The following is a 23,812-nucleotide window of genomic DNA, read 5'->3' on the forward strand; positions in this document are numbered from 1 at the left end:
TATGACAAACTAATCTTTCCTACACTGATGGAAGGAGAGATAAACAAAATATCTGACCAAATTATATAAATGAATTTAATTTAATGAAAATAATAAAACATTTATTAAACAAATTATCAGTACAAACCATTGTATTATTTGGATTTTTCTAGTGCCTTTACAATACAATAATGACATTTTTAGAATACCAGTATCAAGACCCATTATTTTATAGTCAAATAGATAGGAAGATATAAACTATACAGGCTAGTGAAAAGCTATCATTGTTATCTTTTATTTTACTTAACTAGTTTTTAATAATGTGGAAGCTCAATTAAATAGAGGGCTTAAAAGCCAAATGTGCCTTTCTGTGTACCAAAATAAAAAATAAATTGGGATATGCCAGAAAAAAAATAAATTTATGAGTAAGAATAATAATTGAAAAAATTATAATACAAATAGCATTTCTTCATCTTATCCTATCAAATATACAAAAAATTAAATACTTACTTTTAAAAGCCATTATTATTTGCACAAGATAAAATCTAAAAATAACTTGTCCCCATTAATTCATAGGAAAAATATGAACAGCAAATACCTGTATTTCCTTTATCAAAAGTTTGCTTATAGTTTGATTGTTTCTCAAGACACGATAATCTAAAATATACAAATATAAACTTGTTATTTACTGAGTTATTGTTCATTTCGGTAATTAAAACATTTTCTAATTCCAGAAAATTACCTGAATTGCATCAAGTTTTGTGTACTTTTATGAGGTGAAACTTGAGAATATTTATTCATCACAGAGACATCAAATTCCTGCACAAAATAAATACAATATTTGAAGTGGCTATACCAGACTGTTACTTAGAAATCTGACTTGTCTTTCCTTTTGATTTGGCATTGCTACTGGAATACTCCTTAGTTTAGTAAGGATCAACATACTTTGCTTGGGTGCTAAATGCCAGTCACTGTCCATGCACTGCTGCTATCTATTTGTCTAAAGAAATTCCATCAAAATTTATTTTCTACGTCCTCAGAAATTGTAAAAATCAATCAACAACTATTCTTTCTTTGACACCAATTCCTGAGCCAGATATCTCACTCTGGCAAAATACTGGGACTTAAAATCTATTGTGCCTCTTGATATTGCATTCTATTGTAACACATGCAATTTAACAATACATCTAAACAAAGAATGGTAAACAACCTTTCAAGAAACAAGTACAAGCCCTTTACTTTTGGGAGAAACCATCAGGCTCACTTTGTCTTGGAAGACAGGAAAGGAAATGGAAGAAGGGACTGAAAAATTAATGCCTTCTTATGCAACTCAATCAAATTTCATTTGTTTATTTGTTTTTTTTTTTGCTGAGGTAATTGGGGTTAAGTGACTTGCCCAGGGTCACACAGCTAGGAAATGTTAAGTGTCTGAGACCAGATTTGAACTCACTTCTTCCTGACTTCAAGGCTGGTGCTCTATCCACTGCACCACCTGGCTGCCCCCAACTCAATCAAATTTCAACAATACAAGATCTGGTCACAAGTCCCAAGAAAAGGAAAAGATAAGATTATGAATCAAGAGGCAAAAGAAATCTGGAAGATTTCTGCCTGAAACTAATAGATCCATACCTGTCTCCTCAGAAATACTTGTGGGAGGCAAGGCCAAGAGGGTGCAACAATTCCTTTCCAATACTGTCTCTTGCAAAAGTAACAGTAGTATACCTGACATTTACTGACACATATCATAGGTATCAAAATAAATAGTACTTAACAGAAAAAGGATGATTAATCTAATGATTAATCCCGAATTACTATTACAAAGAATAATCATTAATAAATGGGAAATCTGTAGAATATGACATGTTGCCCATGAAGGAACTAAGGACATTTAAAATGGGTACATGATTTGTTGTTCTTGTTTAGTCACTTTTCAGTTGTGTCCAACTCATCTTTGGTGCTTTTCTTAGTAAAGATATTACAGTAGTTTTCCATTTTCTTCGTCAGCTTATTTTACAAATGAGGAAATGGAGACAAACAAAATTAAATGATTTGCCCAGGGTCACATAGCTTGTAAATGTAGACCAGATTTTAACTTGGGAAGAGGAATCTTTCTAATTCCAGACTTGGACTCTTCACTATGCCACCTAGCCACCTTGTTAGTTATATATACACACACACACACACACACACACGTTAGTGAGTTGGTGATATATATATGTAAATTGGCATGCCAAATTTGGACTTATATAACACACATTCAAATATGCCCTTTTTCATATTAATATTATCATTTTTAAACTAATACTTAATTCTTACTCTCTTTATAAAAAAAAATAGATACCAGTATTTCCTTTCTCTCTGGTCTGATGTCAATCCTGGCAAGTGTTGAATGACTTGATGAACCTTCTTTTTTATCTAGGTTATAAATAATTAAATTAAATTTTTTCCAAAAGTTCATATAGCATGTGCTATGGGGTTCAACTAAGCTTGTAACTCAATAAAAGATATATCAGTTTTACATATAACAGTGAATTAAAAGTGATATACCTATAAATTGTAAAAAATGTTATATAATAACTGGGCCCTGGGGTACAATTAGACAAGCTTTTATTCTATAAATACAGCTAGGCTCGGGGTATAGACCTGTAATTTCACCAGTATAGGGAATTGCCAGATAATGAAACATCCTCTACCAATGCAAGCCAGCATCTCTTTGCAACTCAGAGTCTTAGAATAGAGGGGTCTTAAGCTGAGGTCAATGAACTTAAATTTTTTTTAATATTTTGATAACTTTATATCACCATAGTTAGTTTTCTTTATAATCCTATGGATTTTTATTTTATGCATTTAAAATCTAAGAAGGGATTCATACCTTTCACTGATTTGTCAAAAAGGTCCATGACACAGAAAAATTAAGAAGAGACCTATCTTAGAGAAATGGCTATAACATCAATCAAAAAGGTAAGTGATTTGTCTAGTCTCAATTTATATGAGGCAGAAATAAGATAAAAATTGAGAACTTTCTGGCCTCTAGGTCAGTTTACCATATATAATGCCATACTATCTCTATCTATAGTCATTATTTTTGTTATGAATCCAGTAAACCTGATTACAATTCCTGGTGAAATATATAGAAGCTGACAAAAGTTTAATTTACAAGCAGTGTAAGACACAATGAGGAAAACTGATGTCTCTACTTAGAGATATAGCAATGACATGGGTTAAACGATCTGCAGACCCATTACAAGAAGCCAGTCTAAAAAGTATTAAGGGTCAAATACCTAGCATTCCAGAATACTGAAATTCTGCTTTCCAATTTAATTCAATTCAATAACCACTTAAAGAGTGCCTATTATATGCAAAAACATTGTGATAATGTACTAGAAATGTTGCAGTTCAGTTGTTTTTTCAACACATCTGACACCAATTTGGTGTTTTCTTGGAAAAGATATAGGAGTGGTTTGTCATTTTTTTTTATCCAGTTGATTAAGGCAAATGGGGTTAAGGGACTTGCCCAGGGTCACTTAGCTGGTAAGTGGGGCCAGATTTGACCTCAGGAAGGTGTTTTCCTGATTCCAAACACACTATCCACCATGGCACCTAGCAGTCCCTAAGGGCACAAAGATAAAAATACGGTTCCTGCCCCTGAATTGCTGACACTCTCTATAATTTATCTATAATTTGAAATTCAATCATACAACTTCCAAAAGAAATTAAAAATTACTTCTAATAAATATAAAGATTGCCTCTTGGCAATCTTGGCAATTGTTGAACCAGAGTAGTTTCTGGCTGTGATTTTATTAGTGTCCCTCAGAAAAAGACACAGGTGTTTTCACCTCTCAAGATTGGCTAAGATGACAGGAAAAGATAAAAATGAATGTCAGAAGGGAAGTGAGAAAACTGGGAAACTAATACATTGTTGGTGGAGTTGTGAATTGATCCAATCTGGAGAGCAATTTGGAACTTTGCCCAAAGGACCATAAAACTGTAACAAAACATAAAACTTACCCTTTGATCCAACAGTGTCTCTACTGGGCCTGTATCCCATAAAGATTAAAGAGGGTAAATGACTCACAAGTACAAAACATTTTGGTAGCAAGGAACTGGAAATTTAGTAAATGTCCTTTAGTAGGCTGATTAAGTTATAGTATATGAATGATAGTATGAATATTATTGCTCTATGACAAATGATAAGCAAGATGATTTCAGAGAAGCATGGGAAGACTTACATGAACTGATGTTGAATGAAGTGAGCAGAACCAAGAGACCACTGTACACAGTAACAAGATTATTTAATGATCCACTGTGATGGACTTGGCTCTTTTCAACAATGAGGTGATTCAGACCAATTCCAATAGACTTGTGATGGAAAATGGTATCCACATTCAGAGAGAGAACAATGGAAACTGAATGCAGATCAAAGCATATAGTATTTTCACCTTTTTGTGGTGCTTGTTTGGCTTTTTTTTTTTTTTATGGTTTTTTTCCCTTTTCTTCTGATTTTTCTTGAACAACATGATGAATATGGAAATGTTTAGAAGAATTACATATGTTTAACCTACTGGATTGCTTGCTGTCTTGGGAAGAGTGGAAAGGAGGAAGGAGGGAGAAAAAATTGCAACACAAGTTTTTGCAAAGTTAAAAACAATCTTTGCATGTATTTGGAAAAATAAAATACTATTTGAAAAAGAGAAAAGAATATAAAGATGCTTAAAACAGGAGGCTCATTTTCTTTTTTACTTTCAGGAAAGAGCAAAGAAACATCTTCCTCAGCCTAGAGGACAAAAATAAGCTCGATGCATTTAACTGAAAACTTATCAAAAGGGTTTCTTATTCCATTTCAGTTAAAAGGAAGAGAAGAAAAATAAGAGATTGACTTGTAAACATAAATTTTACCTGTTCCTCCTGGTTCTGAGAAATGTCTATCATTCCTTACAGGTCTTACTAAGTTCTGATAATTATAAGGAAGAAAAAGTTGACTACTTTGAGGATTCTCATTTAATACACGAAAATGTCCATGTTCTTCAAAAATTCTAAATAGAAAATCCAGTCAAATATTAAAACCAGCCAAGTATAATAGGATTTAAAATAGAATTAGAAATATTCTGAGAGGAAAAGCATTAGCTATGGCATCAGAGAAGCTGGGTATAAAATCCAACTTTCCTGCACTATGTGATATTGGTAAATCAAAATGCTTTCAAATGAAATTTACACACACATATATACATTATATTCTTTTATATATCTGTAAATATTTTACTCCCATTTTAACTTTATAATCTGACTAATTCTTCCCCTCTATCTGACAAAACAATTCACACTAATGGATATAGGAAAGCCCTAGATTAGGGGTGGAGAAACATTCAACTTGCAAGCTGTAAGGCCTGCAAAATCATTTGGTAAGGCAACCCCAAGCAATGATAAATTTAAAGCTAGGTACAACAACCTCTCACTGCTTGAGTTCTCTAAGCTGATAAATTTATATGACCCATGAATAATGTCATAAATATCTACATGACCCTTGGCAGAAAAAAGGTTCCCCACTCTTGCCCTTGATAAAGAAAATCCTTCTATGATCACAGATCAGCTCCTTCTCCTCAAGAGCACTGAGGTCACATAATCAGTATGTGAGAAGGAGAATTTAAACTTCCTGTTTCTAAAGCTGAAACACTCTGCTGCACAATACAGGGCATTGTATAATTTTACAATCAGAATATTTTCACATAAAGTAAAATTAAATAATTTACCTCCCTTCACATTCTTTTGTTTTTTCTAATTCTTTATTTTTTTCTTCTAGGACTTCTGGAAGGTTTTTAGCTTCAGAAATTCTTTCAGTCTCCTAAAGATTATAAAACCCAACAGCATCAAAATAATTATTTCTGGAAAATTCTGAAACTAATCAAATCTGCAGCAGTGTAATAAGCATTAAAATTTTGCATATAACCACATTACCATTTTATCTACTTCTAATCTATAGAAGCTGTCAAAAACTGAATCTAAATTGGGAAATTGAAAAAGTTTCCCATAGCTTTTGAAAAACTTCTACATTAACTTTCTTATAAATAGAAGATTAGAAACAAAAGACTTGGTTTCTCCCATTTGTTTAAAAGAAAATGGCAGGCAGGTGGTGTATACTTTTAATCCTAGTTATTGGCAAAATTGAGCCTAAAGGATCTTTTTAGTTTGGGAGTTCTGCGCTTCAGTAGGTTAAGCTAATAGGATGTCCATACTAAATCTGGCATCAATATGGTGAACTCCCAAGAGAAGGGGTCACTAAATTGCCTGAAGAAAGAGGAACTAGCCTAGGTCATAAACAGAGCAGGTCAAAGCTCATATGTTGATCAGAATAATAACAACCCCATGATTGATCTTTGAATATCCAGCTTGGGGATATCTCTATTGGGAAACAGAAAGAAAGGAAGAAAAAGAGAGAGAGAAAGACAGAGAGAGAGAGAGGGGGAGGGAGGGAAGAAGAGAAAATTTCAAGCTTAGGTTAAATTATTATAAACTACATAGAATGAGTGTATATGTATGTATGTGTATGTATATATATATATATATATATATATATATATATATATATATATATATATTATTTGTAAAAACAAGGCCATTTGAATTAGCCTATATGAAAATTTAAATAAGGCTGTTACCCCCATGTTAAAAAAAAAACTAAACAAAGCTTAAAAATAATACAATGTTCAAAAAAACCTTAATTGCAACAATACTTTTTTTTTTTTTTTGCTGAGGCAATTGGGGTTAAGTGACTTGCCCAGGCTCCCACAGCTAGGAATTGTTAAGTGTCTGAGGTCAAATTTGAACTCAGGTCTTCTTGCGTTCAGGGCTGGCGCTCTATCCACTGCAACAATAATTTTTAAATTTAATTTTTTAAAGTGACATCATTTCTGGTTTCAATAAAGAGATTTATTCTAAATTTAATATCTTTAAAGCCCTGTATCAAATGTTTCTTCATTTTAGCCTACTTTATAATGTACCATTTAAAAATATAGGTTATAATTTCTATATTTATTTATGTATTTATGTATTTATATACTTATATATATTTAATTCTAAATTAGTTTACATTAAATATTTACATCACAACGAGTACCTGATTTCTTTCCATTTCTTCTATTTCTTCCTTCATTTTACATGTTTTGTGGATCAAAGTTGAAGCACATTTAAGGAAGTCTTCAGTTTTAATTCTCAAATGAACACTTTTATGTTAAGGAGTCATCATTTTAGGAGTACATTCACATCTATAATTTAGATGTAATTTTACATAACCAATTTTACATAAGATTATTTGTGAAAATGTAACATTTTACAGTTACAAAAACTTTAATTAAGCCTTTAATTAATGTATCATATTTTTATAAAGAATATTATTCTGGTATATTGAAGTTCAGCACTTAACCTCATTGTGGAACCATAATTCCTTAAGGGTTGGCATTATTTTTCTGATGTATATTGCTATCACTACTATATTATTCACTTTAACATCTTATTAAGTTAATTTCTCTAAAGGGAAAATATACAACATCCTACTGACTACTGTTCATAGACTATAAAAGGCATTTTTATAGAATAAAATATCACCTTAAAAGTTCCTCATCAAGCTATTTGCCATGTTTATGTTCAGATTAGATAAAATGCATACAACAGAAATCATTTTGTGTTTTGATTCCGTAATTGTCACTATCAATGCACAAAACAAGAATATTTATCTTCAAAGGTGTTTATTACCTTTATCATTTTATCATTGTCATAGAGATTGCACAGTATCCCAATCAAGAAAAATTTTCTATAGATGGTTAAGTGTTAAGAGTTCAACTCAACATTCCGCAAAGGAAAAACAGAGTGGATGAAGAATGCTTAAAATATGCAAACAACCCATTGAGTTGCTCCTTTGATATGTATACCTTGGACTATTGTCAATGGATGATAATCAGACATTCTTGCTAATTAGAGTTTGGACCAATCAGGAGACATAAAAAAGCAGGGAGTGAGGAGGGGAATAGAACTTCTACTACTTTAAAAAGCAATCAATATAACTGAAGTCTTTCTCTCAATATGACTAAATATATAAGAAACTGTGTCACTGGAAGCCATATAGCCTATATCATTTTATGTCTTCTTGAGTTTGTTTCTCCTAAATATATACATGCACATATATGTAAACACGCACATACATTTATGCATAGATACACATACTAATATATATACATATACTGAGAGCTTTTGAAACAATTAAATTGAAAAAGTTCTTTCTAAACATTGTTAATGAAGTAATAATTACTTATGGTCTTTAGTGGAACATTAAACATCAAAATTCAAAAATAACTATATAATTAAAAATTAGAAATGCAAGTTTGGATACATTTGTAATGCCCATTGAGAAAGTGATTTAAAAGGAGCAGGCACTGAAAAACAAAGTTATATTTAATATTAAGTCACAGAATTTTTTGTAAAGACAATTTATTAATAATAAAGCTATTTTGTACCTGAAAGTTCCAGAAGAATAGTTTCCTTAATTGTACACTGCTCATTACATGCTAATATTTGGTTTTTTAGTTCTTCCACTTGTGTTTTATCCTTATAATACTTTTGAGCAAGAGGAGCTTTTGAATACTGTAGCTGGTAATGCTTCAAGACATCTTTACATTGTCTCATCTGATCATGATACACTTTCCTGTTAAAACAAGATAGTGGGAATTAATAAATAATATGAAAGTTACATACATGAACAAGCTGGCAAATAATTAAGTATGTTATTCAGTTAAAACAAATACATTCTAATTATGCTCCTCTGTACCAGATATAATCTCATATCACTTTGGAAGCATTATTGAATTATCTATAAATTTATACTTTTAAAATATCAGCAAGATGAACTCTCACTATATACACACACACTTACAATCTCTTCTCCATTATTAATAATGCCAGATCCCAGTTCCAAGAGTTTGCCAGTCTCTCTCCCTCAGCTACTGTGCTGGCTGACCTCATCTACTCAGAGGTGATCTAGACCTCAGACCATATTTACTCCTCCTTCCTATAAGGCACATTTTAGACAATATATCTAGGCATAAAAAACCTAAACAAGCAGCATATTCTTTATACTGACAATACAAACAATCCAAAAGAGGAAGAAAAGGCTGCAAAAAGAGATCAATGTGACTACACAGGCCACCTCAAAAGTCTTAGTGTAGTTTTAAGTTTCAGCACCTTTTAGTACAAAAGACTGTAATAAATCTTTTGAGGCAGTGCATATAGTCAGATAGTTAACAAGCATTTATCAAGCACTTACTATGTGCCAATAAACACTGAAGACACAAAGAAAAGCCAAAAGGAGCTTCTGGTTCTCAAGAAGTATACATTTCAATAGTGGAAACAACATGTAAATAATTAGGTACATACAAGATATATACTTAGTAGATGAACAGAGCATTTCATGGAGGATGGGCAGTCTAAAGGTAAGGAGGCAGAAGATAAAGCATAATGCTCAAAATCACTGGAACTGGATTGTGGAGTATATGGAGAAGAGTAAGATATAATAAAAGGTCTGGAAAGATACAAAAGGGCAAAAGTATGAGGAATTTTAAATGACAGGGAGGATTTTTTAATTTGATCCCAGAGGTAGTAAGGAGCCACTAGAGTACACTAAGCAAGAGGAGATTCAGACTTCCCTCTATTTAAGAAAAATCACAGCCCAGAGGCTACTAAAGTTAGAGTGGGAGAGACTGGCAGCAGGGAGACAAAACAAAGCGACTGCAGTAGTCCGGATGATGAGACCTGGGTGAGACTATGGTTCTAGGACTAGAGAGAAGGTAACATACATATATGGGAGGTGATATAAAAGTAGAAATGTCAAGATTTGGTAATAGATTGTAAATGTAGAATGACAAGTCAATAACAACACCAAGGCTACCAACCTGGGGTGACTGAAATGATGATGGCACCTTAAAGGGAATTTATAGTAGAACTTAGAACTTAAAAAACCGTGCAAAATATGAAAATATGGACAAATAACTGAAAAAGATTATTCACAAAAAAGAGGCAGGGTCTTATAAATTTGTAAGATGTTAAGCTCTAAAGCTTAGAAAAAGTTGAGCTGACAATGAAAACTAAAGATAACCAAAAAAAAAAATCTTTTTAAGCTATATTAGGGGAAATAGAAATGTTGAAGAAGGAATAGCACCACTGCCCTGGATACATGGGATTACAATGAACAAGAAAACAGTACTACTCTGTTTTATCTTCTAAGAAAAATAGCTTTTGGACTAGAAAAAGAAAAAAAAAAAAGCACAATATGGTCTGAGCCCTCATTGAGAATCCTGGAAATTACAGTTTCTCTTTGCCCTGGGAGGGAGTGGACAATCTATCCTGTGATAGTGTGAGATGTAACAGTTTCTGTTTCAAGAAAAGCTTCTCAATTACTATGCAGAAGAGAAAGAAGAAAAAGGATACAGATGAAGCAGCCAGACAGAGAAATAAAGCTAAAAAAATGGTGTTGAGAGTATCCTAGCTTTACTAAAGAGCTGGCATCTTTTTTCACTGAGGAAAGATGAGACTTCTGTGACCACATCATGGTACATTCCTGAGAATGAATTTGCCCTCTGCCAAAAATTCAGACTTTGTTTTTCCCTCCCATTCTAACCAAAAGCACAAATGTTTAAATTCAGAGTTTTCATTAATTAGAAAGTTGTTTCATTTGCTATAGTATTTTAAGGTAACTTTCCCTATATAATGATAAAATTAACCTTTAATTGCTTTTGACTTGTATATCTCATTAATTACAAACAGAAAATAATGGAAGATGCCAATGACTGCTTTTGTTTACATAGAATTTATAATCCAGAACAGAAGAGTTGTACTTTTCTGTCCAGAAGAGTTAGAAGAATCTCTTAATTTGGGTCCTGACCTTAAGACTTGATTAATAACCTGAATTAATCAGATACCCAGAGTAAAAGAAACATTAATCCAGCCTTGGTACTCATACCTCATCATTGTCCTCTGCCCCTCTAAGTGGAGAATAGGGCCATGAACTCCAAAAACTCTGTTTAAGGAGGAGGCTCCAAACAAACATCTCTTTATTTTCCATCTAGTTACCTTCTCAAGGGATTTTTCTTAACTTGCCCATCATGACTCTGCCAAAGTACCTTCCTGGGCCTATCCCTACCCTACCACTTCTCAACTTAAAGACATTAGTCAAAGCATTTTTGCTACACTGATTGTTCCTAGGAAAGGGTTCATAAACAAGGGCCTATTTGTGCATATAATAGGTTGCACGGTATCTGGAAACATGAAAACTGAAGCACATTGGCACATAGAGAATTCCAAAGAGCAGTAAGGATTCCCAAGATGACTATGGAAAACATTCCTGGCTCACTTGACATGGAAAGAGTCCACTTTGCTTTCTGGATCTGTGGACTGATTCAAATATATTAAGATCTGTGAATGAAAAGAGATGCCCATGATTTGAAAATTGCATGCCTGTATTTATACAGACTCATGTACTCATCTTCTGACAATATACATGTGCTCATATTTCACCTAAATGTCCCATTTTTTATGTATATTTGGCTTTGCTCCAAGGACATGTGTACAAAAACCCTAAGGAAACCTTGGGTACAGAGATCCCAACAGTGATGCCAGCTGTCATTTTCCTCTCACACTTACACAGCTTTTGTAGCATACCCTTTGGAGATCATTGATCTACAGCTTCAGGATTCACTTGCTGAACAACAGAAGCAAAATAATTCACAAAGAAGTACTAATACACTTTTCAAAATTTCCATGCACACAAAATATTTTCATTTCAACCAGAATTCTTAGAATTTTCTATTTCTTATTATTAACAATTAACAATTATTTTAGTTTACTGATTTGAATTGGCATTGTACAGTACTTGTCTTTTTCAGTGGTTTCCTGGTCATTCTGAAATTGATCCTCCAAAAAAACTTCATGTTTATGAAGAATATCATATGTTGGCATCCAGCTGTGGAATAATTTTATGTTCATTAAAAGTGTATGATAGTACAAAGTTGATAGTAACAAAGATAAGTTTTAAAAATATATGCACCCAATTAAAGGTGTCAATTTTCTTGTCCTTATAATATCTTTTACAATTTCACAGAGTAAAACCACCTGTGGACTTAAATAAGCGAAGATAATTTCCCATTCCCTGTTTATGCATCCATACACAAGTGTTTTTTTAAAAAATATTTCCTTTCATATGCAAACTAATTTAGAAATGTGAATAAAAAGAGGCAAATATGAAGAGGGCGGCCTAAGGAAAACATTGCTATGCTATTTCAGCTCCAACATGTCTTGGATCCTTTCTACCAACCAAAAACTAGTTTTTCTTTGTCACCACACAACTGAGATATTAACTTAACATTTCCTTTAAGACAGCTACTTTAGAGAATTGAGTAGGAAGTAAAGAGGTTTTTCTAACCTACTGAAACTTAGAAAGGCTTACAAAAAGTGCACCTTCCTGCACTAAAAGGAGTAAACTAAACCTAGTATCTGTTCCAGACAACTAAAGAGTGAAATGATTACAAACTTCACCAGAAAATCTTTTTTTTTTTAAACATGGCTTAAAGGAAAGTGGGGGGAAAACTAACATGAATATCTCAAAATGATCTTATCTTACAGTAGTTTCCATTTTAAGTATTAGATAGATATTTACCCATTGTCTATTGCCTACTGTATCATCTCATTGCCACATCATAGTGTCCTAAAATTCTCATAAATCTAGCTATCTTTTTCCTATGTTAATATGCAGATCTTCTTCCATTTTCCCAATATTCTTTATGTAAGCCTTGTAAAATATTCCCCATTATTTTTTTTACTATGGAACATCTAACCTATAGTGACCATCATAGTCATAATAAAACATTGAATATTTTTAAGAAATAATTTTATTTTCAAGCACAGGATAAAACAAAAATTCTACAGTGAGTTGCAAATAATTTTTTGATATTTTGATATAAAAATGGGTATCAGTAAAATGAAGCAAATTAAAAATCTTGTATTGACAATATGGTTACTGGACAAAATGGATAGAAATATTTTAACCTAAAAGAATTAATTACTGGATGCAGAAACTAAATGTTGAAGTAATTTAAAATTTCTTGAACATTTGTTTGGAAAAACTACTGCATTTAAATAGCATTCTCTTCATTAACAAAGATCCTGAAAGTGAATAGAGACAAATTATTTCTAATATTTTACTCAAAAATAATTTTGTTATCACCCAAATTATCTCAAATTTGGGAACAACAGGGTTTGATTTAGTGGGGTCTGAATTAAAGAAATATTGCTGTACATTTTTATATTGGTAAATAACTTTAAAAGTTTATACTTGATCAGTTATTACATTTGTCAAGGTAGAACACTTCCTTACGCCCCTAAAACTTCCAGAGACAAACTTTTAGCTATTATCCTTATTTAGAAATCTTAAATAAAAGAAATTAATAACAAATATAAAATTTTATTTCTATAAAGTACTTACTTGGCACAGTTTTCCTTCACATATTTGTTATGCTTACGGCAATGAGTAATTTCATTATCAATTGCATTTATTTTGTCATGTAGAGAAAAAATACTCTTCTTTTTTTCCTTTATATTTTTATAAAATACTGAAAATAGAATAAACATATTTTATTTACTCTTACAAGAGAATCAAAATAAACGTATGTGCTAATTGACCCATATTAAAAAAAAAAAAAAAAGTCTTATTATAATGTAGCAGTCCTTTTGTAGTGGTAAGGAACTGGAAACTGATTGGATATCCATCAGGTGGGGAATGGTTGAATAAATTATGGTGTATGGATGTAATGAAATATTATTGTTTCATAAGAAACAATGAGCAAGCTGATTTCAGAGAAGCCTGGAAAGACTTACAGGAACTGATGTTGAGTGAAGTGAGCAGAACCAAAAGAATACTGTACACAGTAACAACAAGATTATATGATGATCAACTGTGATGGACTTGGCTTTTTTCAACAATGAGATGATTCAGACTAATTCCAATAGACTTGTGATGGAAAGTGCCATTTGCATTCAGACAATGGAAAATGAATGCAGATCAAAGCATAGAATTTTCATCTCTTTGTTGTTGTTTGCTTGCTTTTTTTCTTGTGTTTTTTTTTTTCCCTTTTGATATGATTTTTCTTGTGCAGCATAATGAATATGGAAGTATGTTTAGAAACATTGCACATGTTTAACCTATAGCAGATTGTTTGCTGTCTTGGGGTGGGGAGGTAGAGAGGGTAAAAAATTTGGAACACAAGGTTCTGCAAAAGTGAATGTTGAAAACTTTTTTTGCATGTATTTGGAAAAATAAAATACTATTAAACATAATTTTTATATAAACTGGAAAACCAAAAATATTTAATGACATTGAAATTTAAGGTATTCAAGGGTGATGCACAATTTCTATTTAATCACTTCTAAATTCAGAAAAAAATCATACAAACCATTAAAACATATAGCTACCATCCATGAAGTTCTTACTCGTTCTAAATAAAGTAATATAAATGAAAATATTAAAACCGAAACCAAATTATTAATAATCTGCAATTTAAGACTGGGAAAAGCAAAAAAAATTCATGTTCTTCTTAAAGAATAAAGAACTTAATGGACTTTTTTTCAGTCTTTAATCATCATTTAAAATTTTACATCATCTTCATTTTTAAATATATCACTACTACTTCCTTTACCCAGCAAGCCATCACTTATAATAAAGATTTAGTAGAGAAAAAAAAAAAAAGCAATTTGGCAAAATCAGTGAATTCACTATTCCATGCTTATAATCCTCTGTCCACTGAAAAGAGGGGAGGGATGTGCATTTTTTCAGCTCTTGTCTTAGACCAAGCTTGGCCATTTATGACACAGACATCTGTTTATGATTTTTGTTTCATTTATGTAGTACATTCATTGTATATAAATTATCTTACTTAATTTGTTTATAGCTAATAGTCTATATTTTTTATAATTTAAAGACTATGTTGAGTTTTTTTCCTCTGATCCCCACAACCTGAGATAGATAGGATAAACAAAATTATTTACATTTTATAGATGAAGAGAAAATCAATTAACTTATCCAATGTTATATAGCTAGAAAAAAATGACAAAGCAAAGACTACAACTCAGTCTTCTAAGTCCACCTATAATACTCACTCCATTATATTACTGCCTGGTCATCCCATTTATAAAATTATATTCAGGACTGTTTTATTGGAAATGTGGTATTTTTCAATTCTGACAGTCCTTTAAAACAAAATCTGATGACTGAAAAGAAGCATCCGAGTGTAGTAGAGAGAAAACCAGCCTTGAAGTGTATGTGTTGTCTTCGATGCAAACACAGAAGTTATAAGATTCTCAGTGACCCCAATCAATTCTAGAAGACTAAGGCGGCAATTTGCATTGGTAGAGGGAGTTTCTACACTAAAAGGCCCCATATCAGTGAACCACAGATCTAGAGAAAAAGAGGAAAATGAAAAAAGCATTCTCTCAACAAAGAATGGCTTCATCTGAAATGCAGTCATGTTTTATCTCCTTCAGTATAGCATTGAACATCATAATGATATACAACAAGAACTTAAGCATTAACATATATAAAAAGTATATATCATGTAAAACTACTTACAAACAATCTGTTGCTTTGCCTCTGCCTTAGCATTTGAATCTTGCTCAGACTGGAAAACTAAAACAGACAATTTTTTTCCATTCATTTCATTGGTAAAATATATTAAAGAATTTTTTAAAAGGCCACCATTATTTTTTACTTTTACTTTGTAACTTACCCAGTTCTAGCAAAAGTTTGTCTAAAGCGATAAACAGGTCATTCATTTTGGATACTTTGAGGGGGAAAAAAAGGGGAGAAAATCCATTATCAATAATTATAAGAGAATTTCCTGAAAGTAATATGGAAAACATATATTCCTATACTCTTAAGTTTTTTTTAAGTTACTACTTCTCCCTGTCTCTGAACAACAAAATAAACTATTTCTAAAAGAACAAGTTTTTGAAATTATTAAGAAATATAAGAAGCCTCAAGGGTAAAGAGAATATTTTAATAGTTCGATCAACTAACAAGTATCTATATACAAGACTATGTACTAGGTCCTGGGAATACAAAAACAAAAACCAGCGTCTGACTCAAGGAAAGTTTATAATCTATCGGAACCATATATTCATAATAAATAAATAGAAGCATCAATATGTAGGTGAGGATAAATCATTAAAGACGTCATGTTGTAAATTGCACTTGAGCTGCACAGAAGCTAAGGATTCTCTGGAGCAGAAATGAAGGGAAAAAGCATTTCAAGCAGATAACCTATACAAAAGTTCAGCAAGGGGAGATAGAATGTCCTAATTGGAGACCAGAAACTAGGCTAATTTGAATGGATTACAGAGTGTGTGAAGAGGAATAAATATGTCTGAAGTTCAAACTGTTAAACAACAAACAGAAGTGTTTTTGTACTTTATCCTAGCGGCAAAAGGGACTCTGGAGTGTCTGACAGAAAAGTGAAATGGTCAGACCTCTGCTTTAGATATAACTTTGGCAGCTTTAAGATTTAGTATTATACTCATCCAGGTCAAAAAGCTAGAGGTAAAGACACCAAATAGGAGGTTATTACAATAGTCCAGGTGAAAGATAATGGTCAGATGAGTTGAAAGAGATGTTGTGCAGATAAAATACACAATACTTAATAACTGATTTGATGGAGGCAGGTGGTCCAAAAGTATCAAGTGTTAAAGATGACTATAAGGTCATGAAATAGGGTAAATGGAAGGATGATAGTGCCCTCAATAAAAGTTGGAAAGTAAGGGGAAAATAATTTTAGAAAGAAAGACTAAGTTACTCTGGACATACTGAGTTCAAGTGGACAGTGGAACACGCAGTGTGAAATGTCCAATTATCTAGAGCTCAAGAGAAGAAACAAGCTCTGGATACACAAAACTAGGAGTAATCTGCATAGAAATGATAACTGAAATAATATAATTCAAAGGTACAGAGAAAAACAGAGTCAAGGAAAGAGCCTTGAGTTTCATTCACAACCAATAGATGATTCAGAAAAGGAGAATGGGCACATAGGAACCAGAAAGAACAATGTCACATACAGAGAGAGAGAGGGAAGGAGAGAAAGAGAGAGAGAGAGAGAGAGAGAGAGAGAGAGAGAGAGAGAGAGAGAGAGAGAATGAGAACGAAGCAAATATCCAGGAGAAAAAAAATAGTGATACTGTCAAACGCTGCAGCCAAGTCAAGGATAAGCCTTGTGAAAAAGTCATTGGATTTGACAATTAAGAGATCATTAGTAACTTTGGAGAAAGAAGCTTTAATCAAATGATGAAGTCAGAAACACAGATGGTAAAGAAGCAGAAAAGAGAGAGGAAAGAAAGTGGGAGTAGACAGGTTTTTGTTGGGTTTTTTAATCTGTGAAATAAAAAAAAAGGATACAGGAAGATAGCTTGAGTGTATGGTAGGGTCAAGTGAAGGTTTTTAAGCAAAGCCTTATATAAAATCTATTCTCTATAGATAAAAGACAAAATATTTTATGTAGCTAATTATTTATATGTTGTCTTCCCATCAGAATGTAATTGCTTAAAAGAAGGGATTGTTTTTGCCGTTCTTTACATCTTAGCATAGTTATTGGCAATTCATCAGGGTTTGCTGATTGACTGATTAAGAGGTAGCTAGGTTATATATTGTTTAAAAAAATTATCAAGTAGAGCTCAGACATTAGCTGTATGACTCTGGACAAATCATGTAACCTCTCAGCCTCAGTTTCTTCATTTGTAAGGTTAGTATGAAGATCAATGAGACAGCAGACATATAGTTTTTACAAAGTTTAAAACATCATATAAATGCCAGGCACCATCATTATTATTGATGGAATAGACATTTTTAGGGGGATCAAGGAAGGGCGAAGGAAAAAGGGACAGAGAGAGACAAACAGCCAGAAATAAAGAGATAGAATACAGAATAGGGAATGATTTGGAGGACAATCTGTTCTAGGAGATGAGAGGGGATAAGATTAAAGGTACAAGTGGACAAGAGGTCTTGACAAGGGGAAGTGTCACTTTTTCATCAGAGACTGAAATAAAAGAGAAGAGAATGGAAAATGATGCCATGGGGTTTTGAGATATGGAAGGGAATTCATGAGAATGGCCTCATGGGAATCATGGGAGACCCTTGAGAAGATGAGGCATACATTGTATTTCAATGAATAAAGCACTGCAAAAAATTTTAAGAATCATACACTTTGAGCTTGAAGTCCAGCTTGGACACAACTTCGATGACCTCAGGTGAGTAACAATCTCCCCAGGCCTCAGTTTCCTAACCTGTAAATAGGGGGATGAACTAGATGATCTGAGGTATTTTCATGATCTAAATCTATGATCCTAAGAAATCTGGAGCAATAATTAAAAGGAATGTAAATAAATGAATTACAGAAGAGTAAATAAAAGAATGAGCTTGCAATAGGGAGGGCCCAGTTGAGACTAGGTAACTTAAATTTATAATGGACCCTATTAGATCATGCTCATTATAAACATGAGGCTACATGCTTATAAAGCTTGTGTGCTTCTTCCATAGTTTAGTAGTAATTTGTAGGAGTAAAGGAGTCTGAAAGTAGGGATAATCCAGGCTTGGGGTTTGACAAGACATAAGAGATGTTGGACAAGGGTACAAGCAATCTGAAAGAATAATTCAGTATGAAGTTAAACTGTTTAACTAATTGATAAAGATTAGGAAGGGAAGGAAAGTGAAGTCAGGGCAGGGCTGATGGTCTGAAGAAGGAAAGAATGAAAACTATATATATTTGACACTATGTGCAAAACACTATGCAAAATTCTGAGTATACAAATAGAAAAGATAAAAGTCCCTAGCTCCAAGAAATATGGAAAGGTCCTTATATCCTTAGATTATAGCAGCAAAGCAGATGGAAATATCTCTTCTGTCATTTCCACTGATTAAAAAATATATCAGCTGAATCATTTGACAATGTCAAAGGGCTTTGGTAACAGCAAAGTTTCTTTTCTGGGTAGCTATGACTATCGTGTCTGCTATAGTGCTGTATCTCCACAGCCTAGGATCATGGCTGAGGGCACTGAACTAAAAACTTACCAAGGCTCAGACCCTAGACTGTCCTCTTCAGTGTTTAGTAGTTGTTTACATCATTACAACAGTTCTTTGAAACCACAAAGATTTGTTGTTTTTTATAAAACAAGTTTAAAGTATCTACTGCCTAGGGAACAGAGTATTGCCTTGAGAATCCGTGCCTTGGGTAATTTATCCTACTTTACTTAACATGACAATAAAATCACTGATTCTACAAGAAACAAAAATACTCTTATACTAACATTTACTGATTTGAGTAAATACATATAGTCTGTATATATAGATAAATCAATTTTATATATGTGTGTGTATGCATGTGTATATATATGCTTATCCCATCTTTTACAGGAAACCTTTCCCAGTCCTTCCTGATTCTAGTCCTTCCATTTCTTAATGATTTCCTATTTATTCCACATATAGCTTAGGGTGTCTATGTGTGTGCATTTGTGTGTTGTCTCCCTCCCACTAGGCTATAAGTTCCTTAAGGGCAAGAACTGTCATTTGCCTCTTTTTTGTATCCCCAGTACTTAGTACAGTGTCTGGCACATAGCAGGTATTTAACACTGACTGCTCAATTTATTATGTACAACATCTGTACACACACACATATACACTCATTTATAAAAACACACATTCAAGCTATACATGTGTGTATATACATATATATACACATATATAATCATAACTTATGATTTCATTAGTGTATAAATTAAGAAAAATTACTCTGCACGCAAATCAACTCTGGAGTAACTTATCCTAAAGAACTGACCAGAGCCTTAAGAGGTTCCAAATGATTGCCCAAGATCATTTAGCCTGTATGTATCAAAGGTAGGGCTGCAGTCTAAATCATTAAAGCTCTAAGATCAAGTGTGCGTGTGTGTGAGAGAGAGAGAGACAAAGCGACAGAGACACAGAGAGAGACCAAGAGTCAAAGAGAGAGACAGAAACCAAGAGACAGAGAGAGAGCAGACAGAGAGAGAAAGAGACAGAGACACAGAGAAAGACCAAGAGTCAAAGAGAGACAGAGAGACCGAGAGAGAGAAACAGAGACACAGAGAGAGAGAGAGAAACAGAGAGACAAAGAGACAGAGAGAGAGCAGAGACACAGATAAAGAGACAGAGACACAGAGAGAGACCGAGTCAAAGAGAGAGACAGAGACACAGAGAGAGAAAGAGAGAGAGAGAGAGACAGAGACAGAGACTGAGACCCAATCTTTCAACTAGGCTGGGTGGTAGGAGGGGCACAGTCCTGTAATCCACAGCTGCCTGCAAAATGGATTTCCACTTTGGTCAGCAGCTAGGTGTCAGAGTGGATAAAATCCAGGGCCTGGAATCCCAAAAGACTTGAACTCAAAAACAAAAATGCTCCATCTACTGGAGAGTTTTGTATTAAAATATGTAACTCTTTATTATTTAGTTTAGTCATGTCTGATTCTTCTCCATCCCAGTTGAGCCAGCAAAAATTAAATTAACTACCCCCCCCCAATATATTATGTACCTAGAGCCAATTAGGTACCACAAAGCGGGGGAGGAATTTAGGACTTGAATTCACAAAGCTATGTCCAGATACTTTTTAGCTGAGTGAACCTGAGAAGTTCATTGAGACCTGTCTGTCTCATCAGTAAAACGGGGATAATAATAGCACTTACCTCTCAGGGACTTGGTAAGGATCAAATGAGATACATTTGCAAAGCACTCAACACAGTACCTGGGCACATGGTAGATGCCGTATAAACATTAACTTTATTATTAACATCATTATCATCATTATTAATCTTTGGTATTTCTTCTAGGTAACAAAGCAAAACTACATCACAGTATATATTGTTCATTCCACTTTTAAAAGGAAGCTTATTCCAATCTCTGTTAATTAATTCCTATTTATGCCATCCATGGCTTGCCCTGCATAGGTTTGCACGCTGTCTCCCCGCTCAGGCTCTAAGCTCCTGAGGGCAGAGCTCGTCGGTCTCCTTTTTTAACCCCCGTGTTTAGCACAGTGCCTGGCGCCTGGCAAAGGCGGGGGTGATACTCCTCGAAGGCACTTTGACGCCAAAGCAAGACCCTTCGCAAGAGACGGACAAGCAAGTAACCCGACAGCGCCTTCCAGTCCCGCCAGATTTCTCCTCCCCTCCCCCGTCTTCTAACGCCCCTCCCCCTCCTACCACCTTTCCTAGCACCAGTTTCCCCCAGGCCTGCCTCGCAATGAAAGCCCCGCAGGCCCACGCCCTGAGGGCGGCCCTTTTCGGGCTTCCCAGCTCGAGGCTCCCCGGCCCCACCGCTCCCCCGGCTGACCTCGGCCTTAACCCCTCAAACAGATGAAGGAACCCTTCCCGCGGAAGCCTCGGGGAGAAGGGCCCCAGCGAAATCACTCGGGCCACACCGGGGCCAAGCCCGGGAACTTCAGGTATTGCTTCCGGGTCCGCCCTCGAGGCAGGCGCATGCGTGACTCTCACAGCCTGAGGGACTTTTCCGCCCCTCCCAATGGCCCCCTCCAGACATCCTCGGCGCTCTGAGTTTAGGACCGGGTTAGGAACCACAGGCCTTCAGGTCACGTGCGTGCTCACGCAGGCGCATAGCTGCGACCTTTAGGAGCGGCGTGGAAAGGTAAGGACCTTCTGCAGTTTGTTGAAGCCTGATTGGAGGATGAGTCGAGTCGACCGATTGGCTGGTTCTAGATACAACTTAGCACGCTTCCTTCTAATGCTTCTCGACTCACTGATTGATACAGGTTCAAAGAATAAAACAAAACCAACTTTTTTTTTTAATTAAAGCTTTTTATTTTCACAACATACGCGTGGATAATTTTTCAATATTGATCCTTGCAAAACCTTGTGTTCCAATTTCTCCCCCTTCCCTCCACCCTCTCCTCTAAATGGCAAGTAATCCAATATATGTTAAATGTGGTAAAAAAAAAAAATATATATATATATATATATATATATATATATATATATATATATATATACATATATGTTAAATCCAATATGCACACACACACAATTATCATGCTGCGCAAGAAAAATCAGATTAAAAAGAAAAAAATGAGAAAAAACAAAATGCAAACAAACAACAACAAAAAGAGTAAAGATGCTATATTGAGATCCACACTCAGTTCCCACCGTTCTCTCTCTGAGTATGGATGGTTCTCTTCATCACAAGATCGTTGGAACTGGCCTGAATCATCTCATTGTTGAAAAGAGCCACATCCATCAGAACTGATCCTCATATAATCTTGAAAAACCAAATGTTTGTTTTTGTTTTTGTTTTTTAAGAAACTCTGCAATTAACTGTATTGCTCTAGCAAGCAAATACCTTTTTAATGCATGAGATTTAAAGACGGAAGAGACTTTAGAGACGATTCCTTTTTCACGAAAAGAAATTGAAGTTTGACTTGCCCAAGTTCACAGAAAGCAAAGAGCAGAACCAAGATTGAAACAAACCTAGGCTTCTGCCTCCAAATCTACTCTTGATGCTGTACTATTATAATTGGTTTAAAAAAAATTTCTGCTCTAAATCACTATTGACTAGAGAAATTCAGACAATTCTGAGGTACCACCTCACATCTCTTAGATTGGCTAAAATGACAGTAATTTAAAAAAAAAAATTCTGCTCTAAATCACTATTGATTAGAGAAATTCAAATTAAGACAATTCTGAGGTACCACCTCACACCTCTTAGATTGGCTAAAATGACAGAAAAAGATAATGATGAATGTTGGGGGGAATGTGGGAGAACTAGGACAGGAATACATTGTTGGTGGAATGGTGGAAATGTGAATTCATTCATTCTGGAGAGCAATTTGGAACTATGCTCAAAGGGCTATCAAACTGTGCAAACCCTTTGATTCAAGAGTGTCTCTACTGGGCTTATATCCCAAAGAAATCATAAAGAAGGGAAAAGTACTCACATGTGCAAAAATGTTTATGGCAGTCTTTTTTATTGTGACTTGAAAACTGAGTGGATGCCCGTCAGTTGGGGAATGGCTCAATAAATTATGGTATATGAATGCAATGGAATCATTTCAGAGAGGTCTGGAGAGACTTACATGAACTGATATTAAGTGAAATGAATAGAATTTAGAGAACATTGTACACAGCAATAACAAAATTTTATGATAATCAACTTTGATACAAGTGGCTCTTTTCAATAATGAAATGATTCAAGCCTATTCCAATAGACTTGTGATGAAGAGAGCCATCTGCATCCAGAAAGAGGACTATGGGAATTGAATATGGATCACAACATAGTATTTTCAGCATTTTTTGTTGTTGTGCGCTTGCTTTTTTTTTCTTTCTCATTTTCCCCCTTTTGATCTGATTTTTCTTGGGCAGCACGATAAATGGAAATATATATAGAAGAATTGCATATGTTTAGCATATATTGGATTACTTGCTGTCTATGAGAGGGAAGGGAGAAAAATTTGGACCACAAGATTTTGCAAGGGTGAATGTTGAAAAACATTTTTGCATGTATTTTGAAAATAAAAAGCTATTATTTAAAATATATTTTTATGGCATGCAAACAACTTTGAAAATATAAGTGTCTGGGTTGTATTTTGCTTTTGGTTGTTATTAGTGAATGTGTCTATATGTATTTCTTATATTAAACCCTGAAAGAATCAAAATTCACAATTGTAAAAAAATGAAAAAAAGTTTTAAGAAATGTTGTTTGCCATGGTAATGATGATGATAATAATAG

The 23,812-nt window shown here is 34.0% G+C and overlaps 1 protein-coding gene across 1 annotated transcript in view; it reads right to left on the minus strand.

Moving 5' to 3' along the window:
* The window catches only part of C2H14orf39 (chromosome 2 C14orf39 homolog), a 35,738-nt gene extending 14,120 nt beyond the window's left edge, over nt 1-21,618 (minus strand). Inside the window, exons 1-13 of the mRNA XM_012541006.3 lie at nt 21,407-21,618; nt 15,795-15,848; nt 15,638-15,694; nt 13,499-13,625; nt 11,891-11,980; nt 8,484-8,671; nt 8,360-8,402; nt 7,091-7,196; nt 5,727-5,818; nt 4,876-5,012; nt 2,321-2,394; nt 722-798; nt 578-636 (exon numbers count right to left, since the gene is read on the minus strand). Coding sequence (XP_012396460.1) covers nt 578-636; nt 722-798; nt 2,321-2,394; nt 4,876-5,012; nt 5,727-5,818; nt 7,091-7,196; nt 8,360-8,402; nt 8,484-8,671; nt 11,891-11,980; nt 13,499-13,625; nt 15,638-15,694; nt 15,795-15,840 — 1,096 coding nt within the window. The 5' untranslated portion in view covers nt 15,841-15,848; nt 21,407-21,618. The remainder of the gene's footprint in view (nt 1-577; nt 637-721; nt 799-2,320; nt 2,395-4,875; nt 5,013-5,726; nt 5,819-7,090; nt 7,197-8,359; nt 8,403-8,483; nt 8,672-11,890; nt 11,981-13,498; nt 13,626-15,637; nt 15,695-15,794; nt 15,849-21,406) is intronic.
* Nucleotides 21,619-23,812: the final 2,194 nt, after the last annotated feature.

This window comes from Sarcophilus harrisii, chromosome 2 (genome assembly GCF_902635505.1).
Source record: "Sarcophilus harrisii chromosome 2, mSarHar1.11, whole genome shotgun sequence".
Taxonomy (NCBI): domain Eukaryota; kingdom Metazoa; phylum Chordata; class Mammalia; order Dasyuromorphia; family Dasyuridae; genus Sarcophilus; species Sarcophilus harrisii.